Here is a 13,410-nt window from a genome sequence, read left to right as displayed (position 1 = left end):
AAGAAGTTAACGATTAATGATGTGTTTTATTATTTATCAAACAGTAACATTATACAAGGACTTTCTTTCAAAGACAAATATTGTACAAAAATATCAAAATCAGAATAAACGTTTAAAAATATCGAAATACTGTCTATGCGGGGGGTTTGCATTTAAAATTAGGTAAAAAGTATAGTAGAGTAAATTGATTAAACAAGCGCTTTTTAATAATATTCAGTGAAGAAAGAACACACGACGGTGTTTTGATGTTTCAGGCGTTTGCGGCGAACACCTTTTCCAGTGCTTTCGTCACTCAAGGGGGGTCCTTCTGCCGCTCTTTGTGAGCACGTGCAGCAGAAGGAGAAGCTCTCCGGTAACGGCGGCGTGATGATCGGCAGCAAACCGAGCGCGATCGCGGTGGGCGTCTGCGGCGCGCTCTTCATCGGGTACTGTATCTATTTCGACAGAAAGCGACGCAGCGATCCGAACTTCAGAACCAGACTGCGGGAACGTGAGTCACGAGATCGACCAGGCTCGGTTACACAATAACGCGGTGTACGGGAGACCGGCTCGGTTTGCTCTCAGTGCAGTGGCTGGTGTTTAGATTATAGTAACATGTCTTGATAATCAATATAATTCGGATAGGAGACTTATTTTGACCTCTAATGTGATGCACGTACTAATGATTCACTGAATCGGTTCCTTTGAATGACTCACCTTTGAGTCATAAGGCGGTTTTGTGCTCAGAAAGCTGTTCGATCCGACGTTACCAAGTGCTAATAAATATCATCGATATTTATGATAAATGTCCCCGTGTTTTGTACTTGTAAGTTTAGTTACTGATGGAGAAGAGTCGTATCGGCTGAACTGAATCACAATCAGCGTATCAAACCGCCAAAGTCACGTGATATCAGTGAACGAGGCTTCGCTACGTCACAACGGTTTTGAATCGGATTCAAAATTGTTCGTTATATACAGAAAACTATTATTATTATTATTATTGTATAAAGCTGCAATTTCATCTGCTGTTGTCTTCTCTTTTGTTCAGGGAGGAAGACGCAAAGAGCCGCTCAAGATAAATCTGGAAATGCCCAGGTAGGTCAAGCATTGGTCAGTTATCAGTGAAGCCTGTCGCTTCAGTTTAATAACCGCGTTTATAAAAGCCAAAAATATCATAATCCTTGTGCTCGAGACCCCATCATAAGATTTAAGACAGCTACATATTTTCATATATAAAGACCCAATTTATATGTACAAATTAAACTATTATACTGTTATGTATGCATGTTATTTATCATATAAATAATTTATTACTTTTGGTTTATTTTTATTTGTTTATTTATAGTAATCCAATTTAGTTAGATATGATTTGTTTTATCAATTTGTATTTTTTTTTAATAGTTTGAACTATGTATATATTTTTTCATTTAGTTTAAAAATATTTAATTTTATTATTTATTTTTTAGTAAGGTCTTATTTTATAAAACATAATTCTCAATTTTTCCATGAACCCCCTTTTATTTAAATACCCCCCATTTTTGTTTATTTTTTGTTTGTTGGGTCTTACTATAGTATTTATTTATTTATATTCTCTACATTTTTCCATGGACCCGCTATCTTTTTTATTAATTTATTCAACAACATAAATTCTATTCATTTTAATAATTTTTATTATTTAATATTTTAATCATTGTTGTTGGGTCTTACTATAGTATTTATTTTATTCTATAAAAATGTTTTTTCATGGACCCCCTTATCTTTTTTTTTTTAATTAATTTATTCAAATATTCTTTTTTTTCATTCATTTCATATATTTTTTTAATATAGATTATTTAGTTGGGTCTTTTTGTTTTTATTTATTTATTTTTATTCTCTACATTCTCTACTCTTTTTTTTTTTCATTTATTGTAACTATTTTTAGTTAGGTCTTATTTTAGTATTTATTCTCAATTTTTCCATGGACCTTTTTTTATGAACTTTTAATTATTTATTCAAATGTGTTCATTTATTTAAAAAATAATGTATATATATATATATATATATATATAGAGAGAGAGAGAGCTTTCCTATAGCTCATGATATATGTACGCCTATATATGGCTATATATTATATTATATTACAAAATAATGTGTGTATATATATATATATATGAAGAGTTTCGTTGCAAAATGAGATATATCCATTTTGAGAAATGTTGGTTATTTGACATTATTATTTAAGACATCAACAGTCAAGTTCATTCACAATTTTTTGTACATTAAACTATTACTTGAGCTCAGTGAAGGCCAGGGACACAATATTCTTCAAATCTAGGATATTTTTTATTTAATTTTATGTCCATAAAAAGTTCATAAATAAGTCAAAAATCATGCCAAAATACAACATATTTATCTTAACATTGTCAAACATCTTAAATTGGTTAGAAAAAAACAATACATCATAAATATATGGAATAGTATATACAAAGATTGATTAATAATAATACGATTCCGAGTTAGTTTTGGCCAGAACATACACAAAATAAAATAAAAATTTTCTTTTTCAAAACGCTGTATATCCACCGTAGGCTATATTCTACTACTGTAATACCATTAAGAAAAGCTAGTGAATCAATGTTATCCTGGTCCACTTTTGTTGCGTTTTTATACATTTGTGAAGTTGAAGGCTACATCTTCATCTGACAGTTTGTCGGCATGACACAGACCAACATTACTCGCAGTCGCACGATGACCCCCCCCCCCCTGAATGCCTTGCCCGTTTGTCTTCTCCCTTTGATGATTTTCTTTAGATGCCTTCCTCTTTCTCCCAACAGCAGCTGGAATGACCAGCTCCAATCCGTCATCGAAATCCATAACGTTAGCTTGACTCTGAAGCTTTGATTCTCTGACTGACAGACAGCTGTTGATCAGTGACGTGACTGACAGCTCGCCAACAGTATAAACAATTAAATGGTAAACGTTTAGTTAGCCTATTGAATCCTCTTTTTAAAAATATGTTTTCTGTTTTGATATTATCGTTAAATCACTGAGCAAACTCGGAGCACTTCACCGGCGGTGACTCTCTCCTCGCGTGACATCCTGGACGTTTCTATATCGCACTTTGTAAAGAAACTGGGCTGGCGGATATCGCGTTTTGTGAAAAAATACATTTTGTAGTGGGCTTAAAATGTACATTTTTAAATCTTATTAATGGCAGCAATTCACACATAGATTAAAGGGTTAGTTCACCCAAAAATGAAAATTCTGTCATTAATTACTCGCCCTCATGTCGTTCGACACCCGTAAGACCTCCGTTCATATTCGGAACACAAATGAAGATATTTTAGTGTAAAGCTGATGCTGTGAGAGGCTTCAGACAGGCCTCCATTGGCATTCAGTACACTTATACTCCCAAGACCGATAAAAGGCACTTAAAACGTCGTTACAAAGTCCATCTCACCACAGTGACTCTACAATAATTTTACGATGCGACGACAATAGTTTTTGTGCGCAAAAAAAAATCAAAATAACACCTTTATCCAACTTGTTCTTGTCTTCCGTGTGTGTCTCCACGACGCATGCGCGAGAATATGACGTAGCGCCGGGGTTCGGGATTCCATGAAATACACACTCTAACCCCATTTTGAGCACTACGCCGAGACCTAAAGCACGATCAATGTAGAATCCAACAGCTGAGATACGCGCGTCTTCCTCTGCTCGTAAACAAATCTCTTCTGGGTCATGTGTCCGAACGCCGGATCTGCGTCATATTCTCGCGCATGCGTCGTGGAGACACACACGGAAGGCAGTAACAAGTTGGATAAAGGTGTTATTTTGATTTTTTTTGCGCACAAAAACTATTGTCGTCGCATCGTAAAATTATTGTAGAGTCACTGTGGTGAGATGGACTTTGTAACGACGTTTTAAGTGCCTTTTATCGGTCTTGGGAGTATAAGTGTACTGAATGCCAATGGAGGCCTGTCTGAAGCCTTTCTCAGCATCAGCTTTCAACAAAAATATCTTCATTTGTGTTCCGAATATGAACGGAGGTCTGACGGGTCTCGAACGACATGAGGGCGAGTAATTAATGACAGAATTTTCATTTTTGGGTGAACTAACCCTTTAAGGTACATCTAAACAGTGATTTCCAATAATAAAACCCAAATGTCAAAAAATCGCGTTTTGCAACCGAACTCTTCATATATATACATTTTACAGACGCTTTTATCCTAAGCGACTTACATTGCATTCAAGGAACACATTTTACATTTTGTCAATTCTTGCTTTCCCTGGGAATCGAACCCATGACCTTAATATATATATATATTTGTCTTTTTTTATAGTCTCGTTTGAAAGCGCTTTATGCAGGTGAAAGTTTGCTCGTATGCATGAGTTTGTTGGCCTTTATCTTCCAGCTGCCAGATCTCAAAGACCCGGGAGCGGTGCAGAAGTTCTTCCTGGATGAGATCCAGCTGGGCGAGGAGCTGCTGGCTCAGGGTGAGGCGTCCGTCCGCCGTCTTCTGCCCCATACACTGCCTAAGCTCAAGCACTAAATGCCCACATGTTTCCCTCAGGAGACTATGAGAAGGGTGTGGATCACCTGACCAACGCCATCGCTGTGTGTGGCCAGCCCCAGCAGCTCCTGCAGGTGCTCCAGCAGACGCTTCCTCCGCCCGTCTTCCAGATGCTGCTCACCAAACTCCCCTCCATCAGCCAGGTGAGCCACTCCTGTGCTTCTGCGGGCCTGCAATTGGAGAACAACGCCTTACATTCAATATCATGGCATTCAATTAGGGCCCTATGTTTTCTGGGATGCAGAATCCATTCATAAAAATGTGATTTACTGTATAATCTCACATCATTTGTCAAAGTTTGGATGAATAAATCAAATGTTCAGTTCACTTAAAGGGACAGTTCACCCAAAAATGGCAATCCTGTCATTTACTCGCCCTTGTGTCGCTCCAAACCCGTCAGACTTTCCTTCATCATATAAAGCCATCGAGTCTCTTCAGACAATGTTGAATAAAACGCTTGATTCATTGGATTAGTTTTAGGATCTCTATGAATTTTCTGAAGCGTCAGTGGAAGTTGCTTAGACTGTCAATGGAGGACAGAAATCCATGGACCCCATGCATTATTTTATTTTTTTATTAATTTATTCAAATATTCTTTTTTTTATTTTTTCATTTTTTTTATTATAATTTTTAAAATATTTTAGCTGGGTTTTTATTTATTTATTCTCTACATTTTTTTCTATGGACCCCCTATCTTTTTATTAATTAATTTATTCAAATATTATTTTTTATTTTTTCATTCATTTTAATATAATTTATTATTTATTATTATTTAAATATTTTAGTTGGGTTTTTATTTATTCTCTACATTTTTTTTCCCCATGGAGCTAACATTTATTATTAATTTATTCAAATATTAATTAATTTATTTATTTTAATAATCCATATGAATCAAGCCGTTTATTCAACATTTAATTAAAAAAAAAAAGATTAAAATGAATGCAAAACAAAAATAAAAGAATATTTGAATAAATTAATAAAAAAAGATAAAAAAATAAAATGTTGAGAATAAAATAAATAAATACTATAGTAAGACCCAACTAAAAAAAGTTTAATAAAAAAAATCACTGATTTAATAAAAATATATTCATTTGTGTTCCGAAGATGAACGAAAGTCAGTCAAATTTAATTTAACCATTAAAGCAGTTTAGAAAAATTAAAAATAGAATAAACTATAAAACAAAACAAAAAATGTATTGCAAAACAAAACACAAATTCTTTCTCAGGATTTTTGTTTTCCAGTACAAATTTAAAACGAGCACAATACATTACTTGACGTGCAAAATGAAGAACTTAAGTCTTATTTTCTGAGAAATTAAATGAGTTTTAGCTTAACTTCTTAACCCGCATCGGATCGTGGACGGGGGGGTTGACGGAAGTGGGGGGGTGTGTACTTTTATTTACTTTTGTTTTATACAAAATATTCAATCAACTATCACAAACTATGCATCATTTGAAAGCTAAAACACTCAAGATTCATGTTCTGAACTTGTTTTTGCAATAAATACACCAGAGAGGAAAGGGTTAAATGAAATGCTAAAGGACCGTCCATGTAAACATTAGAAAAATATCAGCGTTACTCATCTTTCATCTCCTGTCGTTCAGATCAGATCGGACGAATCCAATAAACACCCGCATACATCTCTGTGTAAGAGTCCATTCTTCAAAATGCATCCCACTTTTTAATCCAAAACAACGAAAAAATAGGGAAAAAACTAAAAATCCTCCGTTGTTTGCAAGAGAGTTTTGAGTTGGCGTGATCAATCATGTCCATTTTCAATGAAATATCGATTATATTCCGTGTCTGGCAAACTCCCCCTGCTAGAATGGCTTCTCCCACGTATTTTAAACCCTCCCCCGTCTCTCTCCTTCAATCAGAGACTCTTCTGGGATGCATCATATAGAGGAAGTGCCTTACAGGCTTGGTGAGCTGTCAATCATTGCGCCCATGGTTTTCGTTGGATAAAGGCACTCGGTGCCCAGCCAATGCCTTTCCAACAAAGGTTTGATTGATGGACTTAGTAACCAATCAAAAGGCATTATCTTGCGCAGTTTGCGTAAGTAGGCTTTGGTGAATACTTGTTTGTGCGTGAGAGACTGCGCGCTCCACTGCAGTTGCGCCATGGAGAACGCGCAGCCTCTCACTGACGCTTCCCATCAGCTAAATGAGTTTTTTACACTTTGTAATCTCTGTAAATAGTTGCTTTAGTTTTTCAGTAACTGTTTATCCATTATAATTAGTAGTATATTGCAGTTTATTGCAGATTTATTTGAATGAAAAACTACTCTTTACAATAGCAAATGTTCTGAAATAAATGGCCTTTTTGAAATGACGCCTAGACTTTTCTTGACATAAAAGCTCACAGAAGCTACATTACTGAGAGAATCATCCTCATATTTGAATCATGACATTAGACATTCAGTTTTATATTTAAGTTATTTTCAGGCTCTTAACATTAAATTATAATATTTTTTTCCCTAAGTGAAAACAAAAAACGTGAGTCACTTACATGTATATTTACATGTATATTACTCTGTTCCCATATTACTTTGAGTTATTATGACTCTTGGGTAGCAATATTTCAAGTGTCTAGTTTAAAATAAGACCAGGTTTATGAATATAGACCATAGGGTTTAAGAGCTGCAGACATTTTCATTTGGGTATATCGTTTTCAAAGAATTCCTAAAAAATGGGGCGCTTGTTAAGAGGTTAAAACAAGAACAAATGTCTGTCATTGGGTATGAAAATTACTTGCTTTTGAATTAAGTTGATTTTTATGAACCTATTGGCAGATATTTGTTCTGGTTTTAATCATAAAATCCCTTTCCTATTGACATGTTACGTTCCCTTCCATTTATTTCTGAAATTAAAGGTCTTATTGCCTTCATAAAACCTGCAGAAACCCTGGCATTCTTTTAAACCCCCCACGAGCCGTGTGTCGCTTTTGGGACAAGAAAGAATGCAAGAGAAAAACCAAGAACTATCCAAAGCTAAATGTCTTCACAGTGACGTTGAGCTATTTCACCTCTTGAACATTGACATGTGTGTCATTGACCACATGCTGACCTTGAGCTGACCTTGAGCTGACCTTGAGCTGACCTTGTGCTGACCTCTTCACAGCGGATAGTGAGTTCCCAGAGTCTGGAGGAAGATGATGTCGAGTGAAAGGTGACGTTCCTTTGTGAGATGGACCAACAATGGACCTTCTGACCATCATCTCTCGTCTTTATTTATCATGTTTATTCCTGTTTTTGGTTGCACATGTCCTGACCACTGCACTCACCGTCTGTTCCTGATGTTTGTGTTCATGGTTTGTATAAAATCAATGTTTTTTTTATTCCAAACATGATCTAACATAATCACATTTGACTGCAAATGAAAACTGTATACTGCTATTTTAATGACAAGCAAATTATAAAGGTCGTTTTTGGATAATTCTCACGTTTAATGGTTGATAAATATTAAGGATGGATCTATTTGCAATATTACTCAGATGTTTTTGTTTATGAATTGTTTTTTTTATGCACTGAACTTTAAAATAGATTCTTCTTTGTTTTCATTAAATAATTTAATCAAGAATGTCTTTCACTCACATTATTTATGCATGTTTCTGCTGCTGATTATTTCGAGACTGGTTCTCTTCCTCCAGGAGGCAGTGCAGACACACAGATTCTTATACACTGAACTTTAGTTGAGGGGAATTGAAGAGATTTTTCATGTTAAAATATCTGTCCTGGTTTAACACGCAAAGCCAGTTAAAGGTTCACTATCACATTTTTGTTAAAAAATTACATTTAAATTAGTCAAATCATAAATTTTTAGTCCTGAACATTTTGTCTTTCACTGATTCACAATGGTAAGCCCATTATAAGAGTTTGTTTTAGACCTGTCGGGATGGTTTTCGTGGGAAAAAAAGCCCAAAAGTCAAAGCCGCTGGAAACTAATCTTCAACCATACTTAAATGAGAATTATATGAAGATTTTACTATGATAATGTTATTTTATAAGTCGCGACAGGTGTGACTCGTTTACGGTGTTAACATTTAATACTAATATTGAGTGTATATTGTCTAAAGAAAGTAAAAAATGCCAATGTTTTCTTAATTTGGCTTTTTAGATTTTACCTGTTATGATTAGTCTTAAATTGTAATGACTATTATAACTGCATGTATGCATATAATGCTGATATTAGCCTATGCATTTTTAATGAATAAAGAGACAATGAGTCATCTATGTGTTATATTGTATGTTGTTTAATGTAAACAAGTGTTCTTATTTTATCGCTGCCAGGTTAGACATATTGTAATGATTTATGACTGCTGTGTGCCTAATGATGATATAGCCTTTTAATGAATGAAGGGAAATAAATACATATACTTTAAATGAATTAAATTACAATTACCTTTTTAGCGCCCTCAGTGACTAATTTGCAGTTTATAGAGATATTCGCGCTCTTTTTTCGTACAAACAATGCAGTCCTAATGTATCTTTACTAGCGATATATCATTCACCAAATATAGAACATTTATTCACAAGATCAAGAAACTGAAGGTAAATTGTAATCAGCTGTCTTTGTTATTATTATTGAAGCTCAAAAAAGTACACAAGTAATAACAACGAAATATACAACGAAAAAATAAACCAACTGTCATAAAACGCGGAGGCGCGTCACGTGATCCAAGTTAGCCGTTACTCTTTCTCCATGAGATTCAAGCCCTCTCATCTTCCCAATAATAAGACAATCCCTGGGAAAGGAGGTTAGAGGTTAGTTGTCACAACTAGCGCTAAATCTCCAACCTCCAGGGAATCACGTTGTAAACAAACGCCAAACATAGAAGAGTCTGCTGGAGGTGAGTACGATATTTTATTGAACAGATAAATTGCCATTAGTAGTGTAATGGAGGCCAGCTAGTAGTTGCTGTGCGAGTAAAACAAACTCCTCTGATCTCAAGTGACGCTCTAGCGACTGAAGTTCGAGGTTGTAGCCTTTAGCCTCCTTGTTAGAGTCCGACTCTCATGCCGCCGGACCCGGGTTCGAGTCCCGCTTATACATAACAAAGGCTAGATTATCTAACGTCATCACCGGCGGCCATCTTGTCACAGGCAACCTTTCTGGGGCTCTGTGGAACCTGATGCAAGGCGAGTGATCTGCAAATACTCATATCTCGCTGAAATCTTGACGGATTTACAAATGGTTTCTTACAAACGTTATTAACGTGGCTATAATTCTGGATGCGTGAACAAATTATGAATAATTATTCATAAGTATGCAGTGTCATGACTACATCTCTGACGTTTATAACAAACCAAACAGTTCGAAAATCGGTAGAAAATTGAGCAAGTTATGGTTATTTAAAAAGTACATGCACCATTAAAACACAATGTTACGAGTGACCAAGCTGAATGTGACAAGATGGCCGCCGGGTGCGGACGTCGACCTCCATTGGCCAGCAGCGCGGATGAAACATCTTGCTTTAATTATGTATATCTATAGTTCGTACATGAGGGGTTTCAGCAGCTTTCTAACAGAGTTCGTATAGTAATTGTTGTTTTAACGATGCGCAATTGAGCTGACATTTGGGAGTATATCCCTCACACACACACACTCACCCAGAGAGTGCATACACACACTATGTGATGTAGTCTTGCGCAAGTGCGCGTTTAGGCCGCATTTACACTGCAGGTGTTGATGCACAATTCCACAATTGCTTACATCTTTTAAAAGCGACCCGTATCTGATATTTGCATTTACACTATACACTGGCGAAACAGCCCAAGACGTTCAGACCCGGAAAAGGAAGTAAAACGGCGCAATATGCAATGGATGCAGACAAAATTATTATCTTTAAAGGTCAGCAAAACGTTGCTCTCTTAAGGCAGAGAAAAAAGAGGAGAGCCCTTGATCGTAATTCGTGTCCACCTGAGTTGACGTCATTCGTCTCCGTCATTTTCAATGACGTACGACTGTTTCCTTACTGGATCAATCAGCATTTTGAACAAATCAGTTGAATCAATGATTCAATGACTGATGGTGCGTTCACACCAGACGCGAATTAAGCGTTTCGCGCGAGTGATTTACATGTTAAGTCAATGCGAATAGACATTCTGCAGCGCGTTTCGTGCAAATGAGACGGCGCAAATGACACGATTTACGCGAATAACGCCGCAAATTGAGCGTTTGACGCGTGAAAAACGCTCTTTACTCAATTTGAGCTACATATAGACCTATTGAGACTACAAGCTAGCTAAAGCTGGCAAATTGAGCTTATTCTCCGTATTTTAAAACAATCCATGTCAGCCATTTCACAACGAGATGAGCCGGCTGGCAAAAGCCCCTCCCATGATGCGAATTCGCGTCTGTTGTGAAGCGAATTTCACGCACGAATAGGGTTGGGTATCGTTTGGGGTTTTTTCGATTCCGGTGCCAAACCGATACTTTTAAAACGGTTCCGGTGCCTAAACGGTGCCTGAACCGATACTTTTTTTTTTTTTTTAAATGGCCACAAAACGAAGTGGATAACATTAAATGGCTTTTTATTTATTTATTTAAATTGAACCATTTATTAAAAGTTTAATGTATACTTAAATGTATGAATATAAATAAATACAAAACACAATTGACTTATTTACAAATTATAATTGACTTATTTACAAATTCACAGTAAAACCTAATAGCCACCTAACCCAACTACAACAAGCCTAATATAACTCTAAATAACAGTTACAGTAATAACAGCAGTTAGCCTAGTCTGTATTCTTGCTCTGCTACTAACCAGCTTCGAGCTTCAGCTCTATTTTGAAATATGATCATTTTCTCTGGCTAAATATTTTAGAACGCATCGCCTTAATGTTTCCATGACGACGCGTCATGTTTCTCACATGACACACAGCAGCACGAATGAAGCGAGTAAACTCAAAATGTTCAAGTGTCCAACTACGCACGAATAGTGCAATTTATTTGCGCAAGTCGCGTCTGGTGTGAACGCACAGTAAGAAAGATTAGGGGTGAAACCGAAATCACCCCTAAACCCTCATTCACTATTCCCTACGTTAGTCCACTAATACAGTTCACTTGAAGTGAATGAAAACGAGTGAGTGAATTCGGACAGCTGTTGTGTGGACATCGGCTGTACACTCGTTATTGCGGTGCAATGTGTGATTGAATGAGTGCACTCAATAATGTCCACTATGGTTTCAGACACCACTACAAATGACTGTCCCTTCAAATAATGCCCTATTTGAGGGTATAGGAGGCAATTTCGGATTCGGCCTAAAGGCCTGTTCACACTGGGACGATTTTCATGTACGTTTATCGCCTTGTGAGTCGTGACTAAACCGGCATAGACTGTAAAAAAATATGGACGTAGTGTCCGTGACGTCACCCATAGGATTCTGAAGAGCGGTTTTGAAGCGTAAAGTCGGGTCGAGCTGGCCGTCGCCATCTTGTCAGCGCGTCACTCCCGGATAACAGAAAATGGGCAAAGAGGCGGGACATGGGCGGAGCTGAGGAGACGTGATGACTAACAGACAGCAGACAAACGGCAATCCACCTGTCACTCAAAGTGGCCACGCCCTTAATTATGCAGAACTTTAATGCTTTATATAATGTAAACGAATGAGTTATAAAAACATTCCCCCCCCTCACAGTCGTCATGAAGGGAAAAATTAGCCGTATAGACCAAAAGCACAATGTGTCCCAGACTGTAAACATGTGTTCTTCTGCTGTAAAGTTGGTCATTTTAACATGAGCTCAATGAGATTCTGCTCCTTCTGGAGTCTGTCTCTAGTGGCCAGTCCATGAATTGCAGTTTAAGTCACTTCCGTATTGGCTTCAAGAGAAACTGTGGGAGGTGCCGCTTGGACTAAACAAAGGGCGCCAATGTGAGTGTGCACACGACGCGCAAAACGTGCAGGCGTAAGAGCGTCATACTTTTTTTTTTTTTTTTTTGACGTGGCGTGTTAAAAACTGTCTGACCAATGAGATCGGCGCTTTTGTTCACGTGCCTGGAGCTACTGAAGTCACAGTAAAACACAACTTGGTGGCGCTCAAGCACAAAACGGTCTTGCCGAGCACACATTGATACGACGAAGAAGAAGTAGACAAAGAAGAAGATGAGCTGCTAATGCTGCTTGCCAGTTAGCAAAAAGTGTGTGAATGGTTTTGGCAAGCACGTAAAAACCATAGACTGTAAAAAAAAATGGACATAGTGTCCGTGACGTCACTCATAGGATTCTGAAGAGCAGTTTTTAAGCGTAAAGTCGGGTCGAGCTGGCCGTCGCCATCTTGTTAGCGCGTCACTCCCGGATAACAGAAAATGGGCAAAGAGGCGGGACATGGGCGGAGCTGATTATAATGTTTAATCATAAATGTTTATGGTATTTTAGGTGTATTGCAGATCAAACTTCAGAGGAAACGTGATGACTAACAGACAGCAGACAAACGGAAATCCACCTGTCACTCAAAGTGGCCACGCCCTTAATTATGCAGAACTTTAAGGCTTTATATAATGTAAACGAATGAGTTATAAAAACATTCCCCCCCCCTCACAGTCGTCATGAAGGGAAAAATTAGCCGTATAGACCAAAAGCCAGAGATGTATAGTAACGAAGTAGAACTACTTCACTACTGTACTTAAGTACTAAAAGGCAGTATCTGTACTTTATTAGAGTATTATTTTTTTCTCCTACTTCCACTTTTACTTCAGTACATATTTTCGATTAGTTTAATACTTTTACTCCGATATTTTTTTTTTGTGCTGCATCGTTACTCGTTACAATTATAAAAATGTTACGAATCATTCCATTCCAAACCCACATTACCGCTTATGAGAGAGAGCGCGCACGAGAGTGCGAGAGAGAGAGAGAGACAGAGCGCGCG

The 13,410-nt window shown here is 37.1% G+C and overlaps 1 protein-coding gene across 1 annotated transcript; it reads left to right on the top strand.

Annotated features, from left to right (window-relative positions):
• Positions 1 to 284: 284 nt before the first annotated feature.
• On the top strand, positions 285 to 8,112 carry tomm20a (translocase of outer mitochondrial membrane 20). Its single transcript, XM_079843600.1, has 5 exons — positions 285 to 490; positions 1,028 to 1,074; positions 4,374 to 4,455; positions 4,533 to 4,675; positions 7,654 to 8,112. Exons 1-5 carry the CDS (start codon positions 367 to 369, stop codon positions 7,696 to 7,698), a joined length of 441 nt encoding a protein of 146 aa, XP_079699726.1. The 5' UTR covers positions 285 to 366; the 3' UTR covers positions 7,699 to 8,112.
• The last annotated feature ends 5,298 nt before the right edge of the window (positions 8,113 to 13,410 follow it).

This window comes from Gobio gobio (genome assembly GCF_949357685.1).
Source record: "Gobio gobio genome assembly, chromosome: 18".
NCBI lineage: Eukaryota > Metazoa > Chordata > Actinopteri > Cypriniformes > Gobionidae > Gobio > Gobio gobio.
Note: the sequence above shows the minus strand (reverse complement) of the source record. Positions and strands in the feature narration are given on the sequence as shown.